General features: G+C 45.0%; 1 protein-coding gene across 1 annotated transcript in view; it reads left to right on the plus strand.

The window, feature by feature from the left end:
- ptc (protein patched) overlaps positions 1-19,552 on the plus strand; it is a 199,226-nt gene that overhangs the window by 150,337 nt on the left and 29,337 nt on the right. The window contains exons 8-21 of the mRNA XM_071598999.1: positions 509-630; positions 788-935; positions 1,595-1,738; positions 1,832-1,990; positions 3,387-3,488; positions 4,816-4,941; positions 6,112-6,270; positions 6,508-6,624; positions 8,687-9,016; positions 10,573-10,707; positions 10,841-11,021; positions 11,504-11,858; positions 11,943-12,330; positions 13,271-13,413. Coding sequence (XP_071455100.1) covers positions 509-630; positions 788-935; positions 1,595-1,738; positions 1,832-1,990; positions 3,387-3,488; positions 4,816-4,941; positions 6,112-6,270; positions 6,508-6,624; positions 8,687-9,016; positions 10,573-10,707; positions 10,841-11,021; positions 11,504-11,858; positions 11,943-12,330; positions 13,271-13,413 — 2,609 coding nt within the window. The remainder of the gene's footprint in view (positions 1-508; positions 631-787; positions 936-1,594; positions 1,739-1,831; positions 1,991-3,386; positions 3,489-4,815; positions 4,942-6,111; positions 6,271-6,507; positions 6,625-8,686; positions 9,017-10,572; positions 10,708-10,840; positions 11,022-11,503; positions 11,859-11,942; positions 12,331-13,270; positions 13,414-19,552) is intronic.

The raw sequence follows: 19,552 nt of genomic DNA on the forward strand, positions 1-19,552 counted from the left end.
ATCGCTCTAATTCTGAGACCGCACGCACCCTGCTTAATGTATTATTTTGTGGGCACAGAATTTCAAAAGTATTGTCGGTAGGTTTAATGATTCTCGATTTTTAGTCGTGTTAAAGCTAAGTATTTTCCCCCAAATGCCCCCTGCCCTGGATTGCCTTGTTGGTCCTCCTTGAGAGCACCTGTGCTTATAAATGGTTATGATTGATAATTTTGAAATTCATTGATCTGCTCTTCCCATTAATCAGTAATTGAAAACGACATATCGAGGTCTGATTTTGTAAGTATGCAATACTCCCTTTACTAGCAGGCCATGGAGAGCAGCAAACATGCATTGCTTCAAGATTTAATTGCTCTCTCCATTTTCGAAAGACGCATTGTATGCAATGTATTGTTTTTTCTCAATGTGACCCTTTTCAAGTCCTCCCGACCCATTATTCCTCCTCTCTCTCTCTCTCGAGTGTGACTCAGATGTCTCAGATTTTCAAACTGACTCCTTGGTTCTTCCTCAGCCGCCGAATGTCGGTGCGGAGTTGACCGGTGGGTGCTACGGATTTGCAGCCAAGTACATGCATTGGCCGGAGGAGCTGCTGGTGGGAGGGGCAACCAAAAATAAAACAGGTCATATAGTCAGGTGAGTGGTGGAAGAGCGAGTGATTTCCGTTGCGATCACGTGACGATCTATGTGTACGTTCATTGGTTTGTTTGGGCGGAATGTTTAAAAGAAAAGAGAATGAATGGAAAGCATCGAGCCGAGTGATTGAGTTGTGTTGTTCCTTTCCTCCCGATAGGGCGAAGGCACTGCAAACGGTGGTCCAGCTCATGGGAGAGAGAGAGCTCTATGATTACTGGACAGACGACTACAAGGTGCATCATGTGGATTGGACCCAGGAGAAGGCTTCTCTAGTCCTGGACACTTGGCAGCGACGCTTCTCTGAGGTGAGGCATAAGGAAGGGGTCATCTGAGTCTGAGAGATATGATTTGAATTTATATTTTGAACGTTTATAAAATTTCTGATGTTTTAATTGCACAATAGAAGCAGAAGAATTTTGCTTATGCATTAATATCTGAATCGGCCATTTCCTCTATGATTACCAAGTCACGTATTATTTTTATTAAACGAACGTGATGGTATGTGAATTATCATATACCGTTGTGCTTTCACGTGACAATTTTGTTTCTAATCAAACAATAATTGAGATAAGGAAAACCATTTTTTACTTATGTAGTCAATTTTATAATTTTTCCGTAGTGTTTTCCGCGTGAATACTTGCAATAATTGATAAAAAAATAACATTTTAAAACTCGATTTTCTGCCAAAGATATCACCGCCGTGAAGTCTCCTCCGAAGCCATCAAAACTATCAACGCCAATTTCATGATATTTTTTCAACTCGTGTGACGTCGAGGTATTCCCCATAACAAAAGTGAACGCGGACTTGGTGAAAAAAATTCACGAAAAAAATTACAATTAGGAAAAACGCCTAACTTTTCTATTCATTGCATGCCCTAGGAGGATTTATTTCCGGGAAAAGTGAACGGACGGAATAATAATAATATCCTGCCCTAACGAAGACATTTTAATTTCATTATTTCAGGAGGTTAAGCGGCTGATGTCCCAAAAAGATAACTCAACTTCTCCCTATGACCTCCTAGCCTTCTCTACAGCCACTCTTGACAATATCCTGAGTCGTTTTTCGGAAGTCAGCATCACGAGAATAGCAATTGGATATGTTGCTATGGTGAGTATGGTGACTTTGATGTGATGTTCTTTTGGCGGTTTTACGCTGCGGAGTAACCCATTAAAATCCTTTTGTCTTGTATTCACCTTTCAGCTGGTATATGCGGGTTTATCTCTACTGCGCCTTAACGATCCCGTGCGATCCCAGTGTGGCGTAGGATTAGCCGGAGTCCTGTTGGTGGGCGCTACAGTTGCCGCGGGGCTGGGATTCTGTGCCCTGCTCGGCATATCATTCAATGCTGCCACTACCCAGGTATGAAATGACACGGGCGTGTGTGTTCACGTAGTCTCTTCACTCCATACTTAATGCGGTCAATGGCCTCCTTCGTTTGTTTTCTCACAAATGGACTTTCTTCTCGCATGCTTTCATTCCATTGTTTGGATTCATTGAGATGCTGCATTTATGGTGAGAACGCATATGCATTCATGACAGAAATGTTCTGTTGATTACTCATTCTATTGGCATGTTTGTCACCTGCCTGTCTCGGTTAAAGCCAGAGGGATGTATGTCATTTGCACGGTTATGCATTAATTTACAACCCATGGATAAATTCCAGTAGAGTTTCGAACTATCTGACCGATGGTTGGTATTAAAACGTATAGCTCCCCAGTCTCACTTGAAAAAGGCCTCTGAGAGGGCCGAAAGCTCGAACAATAAGTATACCGTATGAGTGTCCTTTTAAATGTTGCTTTTCTATTCTATTTGTGTTATATTGTGTCAGCCCATTATTATATATATATATATATATATATATATATATATATATATATATATATATATATATATATATATATATATGTATACAAAAATAATATAGTGGGTTGCGGTAGTAAATGGGGTAGAGCGTTGGACTATTGACTATAGGGACCCGGGTTCGATTCCCGGGCGTTTCTGGGCACCTGCAGCTCCACCCAAGCTATATAATTTTTCAGGTACCAGATATTCCTGGGAAACCATAACCGGCACAGGGAAAGGAACTGACCCCCCTACCCTGATGTGTGAATTTCACACGCCGTATAGGGCTTAGTACTGGGTGAACTCTACCATCACCTACTGAAACGACCTTCGGGTTGATTACTGTGTTTGTAGTTTAAAAATAGATGTATAAAAATACATATACATTATTGAGAAATACCGTGTGAGTGTTCTTATATTTTTTGTTTCTGTCCAAGTTATATATATATATATATATATAAATATATATATATCATATATATATATATATATATATATAAAATATATATATATATATATATATATATATATATAAAATATATATATATATATCATATATATATATATAAAATATATATATATATATCATATATATATATATATATATATATATATATATATATATATATATATATATATCTACATACATCTACATAATACCCCGCAAGCCGCCGCAAGGGCGTGTGGCAGGGGGATATCATACTATATATATGTTTTTATCATACATATATATGTACGTATGTATAACTGTAATATACATTCTTCGAGCCATGGGTAATGCCGATCTTTCTGGCTGTTAGGAGACCACACTCCTCCCTTCCCCATCTCACTTGTTATACACGTCGACATTATGTGGCTCGGAGAATGGTTAATGTGAGCGACCTTGGGTCTCATTTATTTTTCCTCTTTCCAGATTGTTCCTTTCCTTGCTCTGGGTTTAGGAGTCGATGACGTTTTCCTCATCACTCACGCATACGGGGACCAACTGGCCGGCAGAAGTGATCTTTCCCCCGAGGTAAGCCATGCACGTCCCCCGACACCCCCCGACACCCCACACAAGCGGTCGCCTTCTCAACAATCAACTTGCGTCGAACACGTGGCGCATGGAACTACGCCGCGTCACCCTAAAAAGGAACTCGCATAACTAACTTCGACATGCTTGCACGCGATGCTCTGCTAGCGACCACCCCTGGGGTGTGCGTCGGAGTGAATTCACTACAGGCATATGTCATCTACGTTCAGTTTCTCACTATTGTTAATTTTAAATAAAAACGTGAAATATTTCAATTAATGGAGGTGATGTCAGCTAGCGCTACATGCACGTTGATATACAAGTGTAAATTACTTCTCTTCGCATCTTTAACGACCTTATAGTAATGGCGAGAACAATAAATTAAGCTCTAGTTAAAATAATTACAACATATCACGCTTCTTAAAATAGGCTACTTAAAATTGAAAAAAATATTCCTCTACTGTCGCTTGCAACCATTCCGATTCCTCGTCATCCGCGGGAAAATGATATCTTAAATCTGTCTGTTCTACAGTTGATCTCTCTACTTTTACTGACACGATCTCTCCTGTCGTAGTTCGTCTGAGCTAATAACGTATTTTAAACATCATCGCTAATAATGCTTTCGATGTATGCGAAAGATTTGATCTGTAATTTTATCTCCTCCCCTTGAGGGATTCTATAAATACATAGGCTGTGGGTGTAATTTTCCGTGTTGTTTTTTTGCATGTGGTATTTTTCCTTTTTACGGTTGGTGACCTAACACCCCCCGCCACACGCCCTTGCGGCGGCTTGCGGGGTATTATGTAGATGTAGATGTCCTCTAATATTCTAGTCACCTGCGCTGTTGAGTTTATCTTTCCAGCATTTCACAAACCCTGCTCCCCTCCGCTTCTGTACATCATGTCGCGATGTTCAAGTTTAAGTATCGGGGTGGCATGTGTCACGTATTGATTTCGCGTTGCATAGTTTGGCATCGCAGATTCCGCCGCGCAATGGATCTCGATCGTGATGCATCGTGTATGTGCTCGTTATAATGCGAATATGTCGATAGTAATATCGCTGATACTGTGCGTTCTCATTGACTCAATATTTTTGTTAAGTCGAATGATCGGTTTTGGCTAGGGAATATCGCAGAGGCTAATCGCACACCGTTTATGCGATATCACTGCACAGTTAGTTAGTCTGCTCTTCAGTAGGATTTCCTTGAGGATATGCTTCAATATTGTCAGCTCCATTTAGTCGGGAATGGTTTTTGCTTCAATTTATGTGTTGGAAAATGACACCAGCGCATGCCACGGCATCCGCTAATCGTTTCTTTGCTCCATTCCAGGTTCAGACTGGCACCGTGTTAAAAAGGACGGGTGTAAGTATCCTGCTGACGTCACTCAGCACCACCTGTGCGTTTTTTGCCGCTGCGATCATCCCAATTCCCGCCTTGAGAGTATTCTCGCTTCAGGTAATCAAATAAATATCTCTGGGAATGTGTTTTATCGTTTTTCTATTGTGTCCTGAATGAAGTTAAATGGGGTAGTTAATGTCTGATATTAATACCTGGGTAATTCCAGGAATCCAGGAGCCAGATAAACGCGTGTTTTATGGTGCGCCAGGCCTCAGGCAAGACTTTTTCCCTCATGGGAATGCTCCCAATCCCAAAACACGCCTCCGAACACCACAATCCCTTTGATAAATGCTATAGTGTATCTGTTTTAGCATCCCTCCCACCCTCTGACCCTCCACTCAAACTCAAAACAATAGAGGCATGTAGGCGTTTATCTGGTTCCTTGATTCCTGGATTTACCCAAGTATTAATATTAAACATTAATAACCCCAATCTTCACACATTTTCATCCCCCCTCCGCTCCCAACACCTTCCATATTATTCCCACACTTCTAAAAATTTCCCTCCTGACTCTTCCGCTCGCCAAACTTCCCCCCCCCCCTTACCCTCCCATCTAGCGTCTCCAGCCCCTCATGTTATAACCTTTTCCTCAGTTCCCTCCTTCTCTTCACTGAGAAAGGTGGTTTGTACCCCCGATAATTCGAAAACGTGTGAGTTTCTTTTCTTTTTTGTGTGTTTCTGTTTTTTTTCTCTAGTGCTAACTTTATATATAGTATGTATAAATATGTGCATATATTTATATATACATACGAAGGTGGATTTCGAGGTGATATGTTTTCTAGTGGCTTTCCACCCGGGTTCGAATACCGGTGGTGGTAGAATTTTCCAAGGGAATCCAGATCTCTATTTGGGGTGCTATGTGGGACAAGTGGGGCTCGCCGTCCAACGGATAGGACGTTACATTGTGTGACCCTTTGTCGTCTTTCTTTGATAGAGTATTCTTAATGTTATACGCCGGCCTTCTCTCTCCTCCCATTCCTCCCCCATCACTTGAGTTGTACCAAGTCACCTATCCCTTCATTTTGGGAATAATCTCAGTTGTCGGTCGCCCCCCACCTTATAAACTACCACTATTACTTATGTATGCATTAGTGAATATTTTTACATAAAGGCTGGTGCCATACCCGCCCGTATCTCCTGGTCTCCCATGTGGACCCATGTGGGTTTTGCGATTGTGTTTGTGTGTGTTAATCGCCGCCTTCTCTTCTCCTCCCTCCCCCACCGCAGGCCGCCATCCTCGTGCTCTTCAACCTGGCGGCGACGCTCCTCGTGTTCCCGGCCATCGTCAGCCTCGACCTCCGGCGCCGGAGGTCGGGCCGCGCCGACATCCTGTGCTGCTTCATCCCTTCCCCGGGCGGCTACTCGCACCCCTACCACCGCACTCCCGTCCTGCACCACCACGGCGCCGTGCCTCCGCCACGCGCCTCCCACCCCCCGTCGCCCCCCTCCTCCTCGTGGTGGTGTTTCACTCCGCCCACGCACCCCCACGACCCCTGCCCGTGCGGCAGGGAGAGACCAAAGCCCACGCAGAGCGTGACCCCGATGTCGGCGGTGCCGCAGTGCCGCGTGGTGCCCTTGCCGCCCCCCGCGCCCACGATAGACCCCGCGAGACCCCACCACCAGCCCTCCCCGACGCCCAAGCGCCAGGTGATGAGCATCACGCGGGCCCTGCCCCCGGACAGGTTGCAGACGGTGACGGTGCTGGCGCCGGAGACGGAGTACCCCGCCGGGATCGCTCAGGTAGGTGTCACTCCGGGCGCCCTTTCCCCCTTAGGTTGTTCATCCCCCTGGCATTTGTTCCCGTGTTCCCCATCTGTCATTATGCGTCGTCAGCAAATGACTCGGGGGAGTTGGCGGAGTTCTGTTCCCCTCTGGGTCTTCGCCCTCCGAGAGGCATGAACTTAACAATTACCAACCTGTGCCGCCACCGACTCAATAATCACCGGCGTCCCGTTAACTGACCTTATTGATGTTATTGCTGTCTCCAAAGAAATGTAACTGGCAGCTCAATTGTACAGGTTGCCAGAAGAGACCAGGAGTGCTTTCTCCCCCCCCCCCCTTCCTGCTTATCTTGTTTCTTTTAACTTGTCTTTTGCGAGTCTCGGGCGTCAAAAATCGAGCGCCTTAAAGAAATTATTACCGGCTCCTTTCATGATTCCTAGGATGTAAAATATTTCTTGAAGTTTTCACATAAAAATATGTTATTTACCTACGCGACCAGATTTCATTTCAAGGTAATATCATCAGGCGATGATGATGTTACTCTGTGGCCCGAAAGCGAACGTAACCTATATTGAGATTTTTTTGACGTTTCGTTGAGGCCAGTATAGACTTAAACAGTAACTGGGGTGTAAACAGGGGTGGGGGTAGCGGTCCTCACTGTTGATTGGCCTCTTGTGATAGTGGAGGCGCCATTTTTTGGGAATATTGTCGAATGGAATGAAAGAAAAAACAAGGTTACGTATTTTATGGACGGCGCATACATTTTGGAATACTCCAAGTCAACCGATTGTAGGTTGTGTCCCTGAAATGATCTAATTTAATAAATCAGTAATAAAGGATCATTTCTTGGTGTTCTTGAAATCTGGTGGCATAATTTAATTTTTTTTCTATTTATTAATTGTTGTTGTTCTAGAAAAAACAATGCTCCTAAAATATCGAAAATCGTCTTTCAGCGAGAAAATCGAGAGATTGGGTATTTTGAAAGGGAATTCACGGAACGAAATTCACAATCTTATATTGAAAATATTTGTGTGGTTGGATGTACTCGACCATTTTCACTTTTAATTATTTTTAAATGTTTCCAAAGGAGCAAAGATAATGAGAAAAATATTTTCATCTCTTTCCCCTCCCTCTTAAACTCTCGAAAATGTTGAGATCGTCCCTAGACAGTTAAAATTATTTCTGGAGGACCCCAGATGCAAATTCCGGTGATAAACCGTCGGCTAAGGCCCTGAAAAATCCAATGGTGCCCACATTCAGAAGAAGAAAATTTAATTTTCATTACCATTTACATCCAGAATGACAATTCCATCCTCCCCTTACCCTCAGCTATCCATACTTGTAGTATTTCAATATGTATATTCAAATCTCACTTTCACAATCTCCTCCGTCGCTAAATATTGTCGGTTTCTCTGTTTAATTGTAAGAATTGAGTTGTAAGAAAATATAATACCTTGGTATCGGATCGTAAGGCTCGAACCGGCCCTGGCTTACAATGGGTTGAGAGATACGTATGCGTTGCTCATATTAATACATATCAAAGTTTAAGGTAGCAGATTCTTATGCCCTCTAAAGAGCGTCGAAGGTAATGCTACCTATCATCAAAAGCTACCATCAACACAAAAAATATGATTAACGAGAAAATCAATTATTCATAATTGGTAATATAAATACGGTTACATAACTTCATTCAGTTACATGGTACAACTTTGCAGATGTGACCAAAACTGAGCGTAAGAATGTTAACCAAGGTTCTACATTTTTATTGGAAAAAAGTTTTAATGTTTTCGTAAGCAATTGGGAGAGAATTGATAATAAATTTAAAAATAAGTCGATGTACGAATGTAAATTAAAGTACTTAGTACTTGAATACATAGGACATCTTTTGAACATGGAAATATTTGGCTTTCGTCCATATTAGCCAGTAATTTTTAAACGTCGTCCAAGAGCACCTTGGGTAAATAAGTTTACGAGGAATTCGTCGTCCTCTCTCATCTCCGAGAGTTGCTGCATCTCCGTCTCGGCGTTGCTTTCCCCATTCCCTCACGTTGTTTCACGCGGAATCCTTTTTTCTCCTAAGGGTCCGAGTCAGACGGGCTCGATCGAGTCGCTGCCCTCATCGTCGTCCACGCGGGACCTGCTGACGAGGGCAAAGGGAAGCGGTCGTGGGGGAGACCTCGAGGCTGGCACCGCGGGGGACGACGCGACGGAGGGAGAGTTCGGGCGACGGAGGCGGGGCCTCCGGGGCCCCTTCTGGAGGTCGGAGAGTGCTGGCACCCTCCACGGGCCATCCGGCGCCAACTCCCTTCACTGCTGTCCCCGGTGCACCCTCTCGGCCATCGCCGGCTGCTCGCTCTCGCAGATTGCCGCCAATCACTACGCACCCTCCCTCATGAAGCCCTCCGCCAAGGTATGTTCAATGTCACTCTGCCCCACTTCCCTAGAAACCCTTTTTCTATTGAATCCCTGGTGGACTGAGTGAAGCAAGCAAGACGGCTCACTTCCTTCGATTTTGATTCTTGAGGATTTGGTGTATTTAATATATGGTTCATTTATTCGGTAATTATTGTTATATTTGGCCAAGACAATGCACCTTGCCCGACTGCCGACGTTTCAATTTTTTCTCAAAGTTCTCTAGGGCTGACGTTGGTTCATGCATGTCGAATTTCGCTAAAAGCAGACGGTAATGCCAGGTTATAATTGTGTACATTTATGGTTGTTGCTACTGCGAATTGTTGGATGTTGAAGCTTCGTATCAGTTAAAGTTCCTTCCCTCTTTCTTCCGACATGACATCTTCCCCATACTATATTAATTGTCACTTACCGCATCTTCATCTCTCTGGTGTTCTGACTGAGGGTTGTGTTGGCCATTAACATATAACATCAGTCTTTTTTTTTAATCTTTCGATAGAGGCCTCTTAATGACATTTTTTTATATTAAATCCCCGAATTATAAAAAAATATCTAAATCTAACAAAAAATGCTCTAAAACCTTGACACTTTAGGAAAGAGAATTTTATTTAATATATTTCTTTGATTTTAATATAAGGATTTCGTGGAATTATGCACTATGATGTACGCAGCCAGTGTAATTCCGAAAATATTCACTGTCACAATAATGTGATCTAAAAAACAGGTAGAGTACACTTTCTTCTTCGAGTAATGGATCTCAAAATTACATTCATCGCCTTGGAAGATGTTACAGGAGGTGTTTGAATTGGCTTTTTCTAGGAAGTGGGATGTAATTGGGTGTGATTGGAAAATTGGAACGTATTATTTCCAAGTGCTTTAATGTATTTTACAATGCCATTAATTTTTTGGTGGATTCAATGCATGGGGATGAGAGTAAACTAGATGCCCTTGCATAGCATAATGGCGCCACACCTGTTGCATTATTAACATATAAATTTAAAATGCTCAATGTATTTCTATTTACTATGAAAAAAGCCCATAAATTTTACCGTAATCAGTCAATAAGGGATTCATGCTAGCCTCATGATAAAATTCTAATTTTTAAGCTATTCTTGTGCGGTCAAAATAATAGTTGCGATGAGTAATTGATTCAGTAGTCAGGCTTCTCACGAAGGATGGAGTAAAGTTCTGCGTTGTGTTTACAGAGATAATTTGCATAGAATTTCAGATAAATGCATAATTTTGTACTAATAACAATATCAATGCGACTGTATTACTTCATAGAAACGTCAAATTTAAAAAAAATCATCAAAATAATGCGTTATTAAGTCGTTCATTAAGTAGAAAAAATTGAACCGTGAAGTAGCGACTGTAAAATATCATTTCATGAAAATGATGATTAGGATCGAAGTTGCTAGGCAACTCCGTTGGATCGAGTCGAATCTGATAGATTTACCGTTTTCTTTTTTTGGATGATGCTCTGCAGATGTCAACTATTATTATTATGGCTGCCATGCGCATGATTTATTTCTCCCCCTTCATTCCCGTTCACAGGTGTCGGTGATGGTGGTTCTCGCGTTGGCCGTCGCCGCTGGTGCATGGGCGGCCCAAACACGTCTGGGAGACGGGTTGGCTCTTACGGAGCTGGTTCCAGTCGGAACTGCAGAACATGCATTCCTGAAAGCTCAGGTGAATTCCGTTCTCCGCAAATTATTCTATTCGCTCTGGCATATTTTCTCTTTGCTAAAATTTCCGGCGCTGCCCTCCAAATCCAAGATTTCGCATTTCGTCCCAAGAATTGAACCAACGCTCTTTCTTCCAGGCGTCCAACTTCGGCTTCTATGGCATGTATGCTGTCACCAGAGGAGATTTCGAGTATCCCACCAATCAGCGACTGCTATATGAATACCACGATGCCTACGTGCGCGTACCTTACATAGTTCGAAACGATGACGGAGGACTGTCCCAATTCTGGCTGTCCATGTTCAGGGAATGGCTTCTCGGTGAGTGTGTGTGTACCCGACGGTCTGGCGTATACCCCTGTTCGTCCAATGCATTTTCCAAAGGATATGGAGTCGAAGCATGATTGCTTCTTGAACCTCATTGTAAACCCAAATTCCTCATTATGTCCCATTTATTTTTCAGAGGAAACTGTAATTTCACGTTTAAGTTAATTGAACGCTTCCGTGGTTTCTCTGTACGGCATGATTCGTTCTTAAAACCCAAGTTATCATTCTGTCCCATTTTATCTTAAAAGAGCATTTATTTCACGATATAGTTACTGAGGTTGGCTCTGGTATCGCTGTAGCACAGCAACACCTGGCCGATGAAGTTGTACTACCACCTCGTGATTCGTTGTATTCGCGAGGATATACTCTTGTACACCAATAGCGAGATTCAAAGTGAAACCTGAGCCCTCTTTAACTGCCTCGTCGCAAGTAATTCGCGTTCGCACGTTCCTAACGAATCCAACTTCCGTTCCCAGGTATCCAAAGTTCTTTCGACCGCGACTGGGCCGACGGCAGGATAGCGAAAGACCGGTGGTTCAGCAACGCCTCCGACGAAGGCATCCTCGCGTACAAGCTGCTCGTGCAGACGGGCCGCGTGGACAACCCCGTGGACCGCTCCCTCGTGACGACGGGCCGCCTGGTCGACTCGGACGGCATCATCAACCCCAAGGCCTTCTACAACTACCTCAGCGCCTGGGCTTCCAACGACGCCCTGGCCTACGGCTCGTCGCAGGCCAACCTGCGCCCTGAGCCCCGACACTGGCTCCACTCCCCATCCGACTACGAACTCAAGATCCCCAAGTCCGCGCCGCTCGTCTACGCCCAGATGCCGTTCTACGTGAGCGTGGCGGACGGCCGGGGCGATGCGGCCATGATGGAGGATGGCGGGGGCGACGCGGGGGGCGGCGAGGGGAGCTTCTGGAACTTCGGGGGTGCGGATCCGTCCACGACTCGGCTCACGGAGCTCCTTCGCAGCGTCCGGGAGCTGTGCGCTCGCTTCGAGGCGAGGGGCCTGCCCAACTTCCCCGCGGGCATACCGTTCCTCTTCTGGCAGCAGTACCTGGGGCTCCGCGGGGCGCTGGCGGCGGCGCTCGGGGCCGCCATCGCTGCTGCGTGGGCCGCCGCCGCTCTACTGCTGCTGGACGCGTGGGGGGCACTGCTTGTGGCGTCCGCGTCGGCCGCCACCCTCATCCAGATGATGGGGGTGGCGGCCACCCTGGGGGTCCGGCTCAGCGCCATCCCGGCCGTCCTCCTGGTCATCGGCGTCGGACTCTCCGCAAGGATATTCCTTCAGGTGTCGCTGGTGAGTGGCCTTCTTGCTCAGAAATCACAAGGCTTTTGGGGGTGGGAAAGGAAGGGAGTTGATGTCGATTTCGTTAACGTAAGAGAGGGGTTCATATCTTATGGATCTCAGCAAATGGGGGCCTGATTAAAAAGTCAAAAAAAGAATTTTTTTACCTTTGGTGACGAAAAATCAAGCGTGACATTTGGAATTCATCGAAAATTATTGTACTGTTACTCGATGGTGTTGTATGAACGCTTTCGTGTTTTCTCGAATAGCAGTACTATTGCAATATTAAATTAAGCAGTGGATAAAGTGGCGATTGATCTACATAAAAAATCACAAATTGTTGTACGGCACAGTTTCTTGGAATTATACGTAGATATCACATTCACATGTTGGAATGATAATCAGTTCTCATCGTCGCCAAGGCATGTTATTCTTTTTAATAGAAACTATACGAGGCATAATTATAATTTAAGCCGTGGTATTGTGACTCCAGAACTTTAATTACGCCGCTTCTACAACAAATCAGAATTAATGTAAAGTGCACACGAACGCCAAAAGGACCTCTGTTGAACTCGCATGGAAGGAGAGGGTATAGATACGTATACTGGAGGTTGGACTTAGTCCTCCATTTATGCCTAATAATCCTTGCCGTGTATAATTAAAAAAAACCGGCGAAGTGAACCTAGTTGATATTGCCCTCAAATGTAAATAGTGGATGTAATACATGTATTGTTTGTAGTGGAGTATTTTATGGCAAGGTTATGTTACTTAGAGAAGTAGTAACTCAGTGCAAGATCCGATACGTTTTCAAAAAAATTTATTATGATCCCCGGGCTTCATATAATGAAGGAGTGACTGTCCGAAACGACCCGAAATCGGACAATGTAAGCCGAGGTTTCGCTGGCTAATGAAAATGCGTTTGACCACCCTTTGTGACCATTTTTGTTTCCAGGGATTTGTGACGAGCGTGGGGGGGAAAGATAGGAGAGCACAGCTGGCCCTGGAGGGCGTCCTGGCGCCGGTCGCCCATGGAGCCATCACCACTCTCCTCGGGATATCCCTCCTTGCCTTCTCGGAGTTCGATTTCATCGTCAAGTGAGTACACAGTCCCACTATGTCCGTTGGAGCGCGCCTCTATGGCAGCGTGGGCTGCCTCTTTTGTTCGCTGATGATGCCTGCGTGTTATATTCCATTGCTAGACAATTTATTTTAATTAGGTTGGTGTGAAATCATGTACGGTTCCCTGCTGCATGAAGTTAACGTTTTATTGGTGACGGCCTTCAATGATTTCATGTAGTATCATCTCTTGAAGCACGCTCCAGGGATTTCGTTTTCCCTCGATGACATTGATTGAATTCGTGGTGGGAAAACAGAAAGCGTCGCATTGTATTTTGGAGGCCTCCTGCTTGGAAGGCATTGGAAGAACGAATATCAACTTTGAGTTCAACTTTTGGAAAAATACAAAACTGCCTCACTTAACCTTGACACGGACTGGGAACAGTCACAGTGCGCATGACACAGTTGCTACCGCTGTGAGAAGTGGTGGGAAATCGATTGCGGAAGAACAATTCCATATATTAGGAATTAATTATGCCTTGCGCAATTCCAGACCACAACGTTAGGAAACATAATTTTCGACACAAATCGATAATTACTCTAATGGAATGGTGATCTAACAACCCTTGCCTAACGCCTCCACGGTGAATTGCAGAGGAAGACGTAAATGTAGTTTTTACGTGGATTACAGCTATTTTTTCACAGCTTGAATTTTGAATATGACTTCGTTAATGCTAGCACGCGACTGTTTTCTCCAAAGCAATTTTCTTTCTTGGGTATGAAGCACCTTTCCCGTGGCACAACGGTAGGTCTACTTTGACTGGTGTACAAGCCGTTCAAATGTTAACGCTCGCGACCGTAATCACCCGACCCGAACCAAATCAGACACTAAATTACTATTTTCATTATCTTCATACATCTCTCAGACAGAATCTCAAAATGACATAAATGGGGAATCAAGATTTATTCGAAAAATTATTTGGTTTCGGCTCTGCCTACGACTACGAGAACGTCCCATTTCATCATACATTTCTCATCGGGGAGTACTTGCTCATGGCGGAACGATTGACCCACTAATCATGTCGGTGTTCCCTCTCGAGCTGCGCCCTTTTAATGTGCCTCGCTCTAACGAAATTATTCAAAAGCCACGAATGCTTTCCCCGAGTGCTGCGGCGTTAACTGAATTCAATCGCCGTAGTAAACTGAGCCACCGCCGTTCGATTATCTCCATCCACCTGCTCAGGTTTGACAAGGGGCGAATCGCTCCCCTTCAATATTACTCCCTTCCCCCTAGGTATTCCTGATTTATCTTACGCTTGCTTCCCTCGATAACGGTAATTACGCTCCGCTTTCGGAGGAATAAAAATATTCCTCATTAGCGAAGAGCGGTCATTTGGAAATAAAATACGTACCTATTTTTTTTGCAGTGGCCGCAATGCGTTATGAACTGTTATCCATGTGTGTTTGGCCATTTCGAATCGATTGGCTAGTCGAATAGTACGGCATTACTTATTCGGCAGAGAATTTGCATTTGCGAATCCGAACACGTGTGATTTTTCTCGGCGTAACGGTCGAGATATTATGCGAATCGTTGCGCGGCAATAGTCATCCCGATTCGAGGAACTTTGAATATCGTTTTGTAGCTCGTTTATATCGCGGATGCAATTTCCCACTCGCGGGAGAGAGGAGAGGGAGGGTGAGGGCGCCAGGAGATCGAGGAGCCGGGTCGGCGCCCTCTCCGAATTCATCCCGGATGGCGATATTCCTCAGCAGCGGAGTATCATTTGCGTAAGAGCGGTCCGAGATCCTTTAATGAGCTTTCGTTCGGTTCCGTCCCCTGCATCCTCCCTCCCCCCTCCTCAAACGGTGCGTCCGCCGATGGACTCCGTAACGACCGACCCGGACGGTCCAGTCGTGCCTGAGTTTTTATTTTTTTAACGGAAATTTTTTTCAATCCTCTGATCGCTCGTAAACCGACGAAAGTGCGAGTTTTCAAAGGGCATTTAAAAACGGGACGTTCCCCACCTGCGCCAATCGTTCATTCAGGTGCCCCTTTTGGCTACGGGAGGCGAGGGGCCGCACGCGGGTGGGGGCTGTTTCGCTTGCTTCGATCCTCCCTCCCCCCGGAGAAGAGATATCACTCAACGTCCCCCTTCCCACTCGGAAGAATCCTCGGGTCAAGTGCGAATCGCGACGGGGACAGTTTTTTGAGTTCGTCCCTACTTTCCGATTTTATGTCCGACGCTCAATCCGTGACAGAAACTGAAGACGTTTTGACTGTGATCGAAACCACTCTAGTGAATAATAGATAATAATTAGTAATAATAACTATTTGGCCCGTTCGATAAGAACCGGGCTATATATTGTTTCAATTTTTTTGGGGTACCTTATTTTTAAACCTCCGACGCAATTTCGTTAATTTTATATAAAAGATGAGTTACATAATCTTCCTTTCCGTCGTTCCTACTATCTTTTGTTGATAATTCTATCCAATCCAATCCTTTGCGAAGCGGGCTTTTAAGGGGAGGCGACCGACGCTTAAGGTCAATTTGGGAATGGATGGGAAAAGAGGAAGGGTGGAGAGAAACCCGGCGTCGGCATTAGCCTACTCCAAACAACGAGAGGCGCCAAGGGGTCCGCAGTTTAAATTCCCATTCGACGGACGTCGGACTCACTCAAAGTGCTCCCCACAAACCACCTCAAGTAGGGATCGAGATACTACTGAAAAATGTTTGTTGTCTTCAGGATACGAACCCGGGCCCTCACGGTTGGAAGCCAGTACGTTAGCCGCCGCACCATCCCGATACCCTAGAGAAACCAGCCCAGCATTATTCGGCTCTCTAATTGTATTTTTTACTCCTGTGTCATTTCGATTTAAATCACATGGCGTTTAATCATATTGGATAGTTTTTCGTGGATTGGTGGATTTTCCACTCCTTATGGCTATGCCAATAAAATACGAGATGTGGATTTTTCTTGCGAACGATGATCGGATTAGGAAACTTTATGAATAAAAGACAACTGGTTTCACATTTATTCGCATTGTTAAATCTTGGCCTATCGTGAATAAATGAAAACACCTCATCTTAGAGGAGAAAACTTAGCAGGAAAAAAATAATTAATTTTAAAGTGTGCGCCGTTAGGAAAGTGAGGTTATATTTACGAGAGTTCGACTACGGGCGATACTTAGACCATAATTGTGTCGTAAGTGCTCATAGGTACATCGTAAATTTAAAAAATATTGATATTAGTTCTATAATTGGTTTATAACTGGCATATTTATTTTCCCCACTCCCCTCTTTTCCTGTGGCAATACGTGGTTCTCTGTTAGGTGTTAACTTCTTTTTCTCTGAGCAGATTCCTAATCTAACATCGGAGATAATTAATTTGTTAAGATCCTGATCTTCTTCCTGCGGGAATCTCTTCATTTATTTATACGTATGACGGATCTGACGAATTCTGTGCTCTTGTCCATTACTATTTCTCTTCTCTTCCTCAATTTTTCGTAGGCTTATCTCGCTCACTCCCAAGTACGTTTCCGAATATTCACATTTCCTTCTCCAAGAAAGTAATTTATTATTCGTCTCGAGTACTGCGTATTCTAAGTTCCAGGATTCATTGTCTAGTCGTCCATTGTTCTATTCCTCTCGGTGAAACACTCCTATCAACTAGGGTTTCCGTGTAGTGCCTCATTGCTCCCGGGCAGGTTCTATGAGTGCAGAGTGGGGGCTCTGCAGAGAAAGAAGTATTTCAGTGAAATCAAGTGACATTCGGCCGGGAATACGTTTTTAGTGATGAATCGGTCTGATAATCCTCGAATCGAGAATTACGAGAGCGAGTCGAAAAGTAAGGTCTCCTATTTTCTTTTCATGAAAAATCAAATTTATATTCAACTTTGTGTGCATCGTAGGAAAGGTTGAGCATTTAGCTATTTTTCCACATAGTCGCCTTGACGATCAATCACTTTTTGCAACCTTGTAAGCAGCTTTTAATACCGGCGTCGTACCTTTCTCCCGCCGCGTCACGAAGCCAACTGACGACTGCTTCTTGCACTTCCTCGTCTGACTTGAATTTCTGTTCTCCAAGGTGTTTTTTGAGAGCGGGAAACAAGTGGTAGTCGCTGGTGGGAAACGTCCGGGCAGTAAGGAGGGTGGTCGATGATATCCCAGCCGAATACATTGAGTAGGGTGGTCGTTTGATGTGACACATGTGGACGTGTATTGTCATGATGCAAACACACTCATTTGGTGAGACACCTTGTTGTAGCCGAGGACCTCCGATACAATATTCTGCACGGAGAAGTAGCCACTGTCTCCATTAAGGCCTTCCTTTATCTCATGAAGGGTTATTCTCCGGTTATTGAGCACCATCTCGTCAATTGGAGCCACCGTTGATTCCGGCAAACTCGGCCGCCCCGACCGCTGCTCATCGTGGACGTTTTCCCGGCCATCAAAAAACTCCCTGCACCACTTCCGCACGTTTTTGATGTCCATACACTTCCACTAAATGGCGATGAATTTATATCGGAGAAGCAGTCGTCAGTTGGCTTCGCGACGCGGCGGGAGAAAGGTACGACGCCAGTATTAAAAAGGTGCTTACAATGATGCAAAAAGTAAAGTTGAGAATAAATTTGATTTTTCGTGAAAAGAAAATAGGAGACGTTACTTTTCGAATCGCCCTCGTAGTATAATGTTGACCATTGAATAAAATAAAGACGAATCGCATTTAAACCGGCCAAAATCATTATGTAATCATTCGGTCCGGCTCAATGCCACGATTAAAATGATTTTGCAAATTCCTTGTCAACCCGGGGCCGTGTTCCTTAGGTTGGACAGCACGCGTCGAAACCTAACGTGGTTGTCAATCCTCAGGTGGTCGTCTGCCTGAAGAAAACCAAAAGTTCCGAGAGAATTTCCACTCTATCGACTATTCTACTCGCAGAATGTCTCTTCGCTTCGTAGGTGCGAGTAGGTGGCCGCGTTCGGAGGGTGCGATATCGCCGCCCCCTTTCCACCCCCCTCCCCCCACGTTCCTATCGCGCCTTCCGACGCGCTCTCGTGGGTGGCCCGGCGGTCTTATAAAGCGAGCCGCGACGTCCGTCACGTAATACGAATGGCCGCGGTGGGAGGTCCCCCTCTCCCTCGAGGCGGGGCGATACGGCTCGTAGCTGCAGTGGACAGACAACGGGAACCCGATGCCTCTTCACGTGGGTTGCGAATTGCTTCGTTATAAAAAGAGGGATCGTGGGTGTGGGGGAGATTCGCCCGTATCCCTTCGGATCTCTCCCCCTACTCCGAGCACCGCGATAATTCCCGATGACGCGGTCGTTTGCGCCCGGGCGCCGATCGGTCCTCGCTTGTCATTCCCGGCGCGGAATGCCGAGCGTCATTTGTTTCACGAGGCCGCACCTCACGCGTCCGTTTCATCGCCTTCGTGTCCGCCGGGCGCACTCGCGGCGTCCCTATTACTTCTTTTTTCTTCTCCGGAGCTTTTTTATTTCTCTGTTTTGTCGAGTTTGTCTCTCGCATAATGTCCGCGCCCGTCTTGGAGCGACGATACGCGGGGCTGATGCGCGGTCGTGCTCCTCCCTCCCTCCCTCTCCGCCATCGCCTCCTAAGCGAGGAGCTTGCGATCTCATTAGGCTACGGGGATGCGGCGGTGGAATTCTCTTTTATGGATCGGTGTAATTTTCAATGCGCGATTCCTCTCGTTTTATTTTAATTCGTTCCCAGCGGTTTGGGAATTAAATCATTGGATTAGTTCGGCCCAGAAAAGTCGTCCACTGCTTTTGTCTTCAACCCGCGTCCCTCGATCCCGAAGTCGTACGATTTTGCTGACCCGTCCCTCCTTCAAAAAGGAGCTCAAAATCCCCCCCTTTCCCTATTCGAACCCTAAGCTCTATGGAGACGATCAGATTTGCGCTTGTGCGTGGGAAATATTCAGGTTTCCTGTTCAGTCCTTCGAGTGAGGAATAGTAACGCAGGCATATTACGATGCGACGTAGCATTTTAGTGAGAACGATGTGAAATGATAGTCGGTCTCGATCTATCTAACTATAACCACTCTGGTAAAATAGAAAATTCAGGGAAGTCAACAAAATACCAAAATATTTCGAGATTACTGGCCTTGAAATCCCGAAAAACATCACATTGACACTATTTCCAAAATGGTTTTGAAC

Source organism: Hetaerina americana, unplaced genomic scaffold (genome assembly GCF_022747635.1).
Source record: "Hetaerina americana unplaced genomic scaffold, ioHetAmer1.1.p SCAF_10, whole genome shotgun sequence".
In the NCBI taxonomy this organism is placed as follows: domain Eukaryota; kingdom Metazoa; phylum Arthropoda; class Insecta; order Odonata; family Calopterygidae; genus Hetaerina; species Hetaerina americana.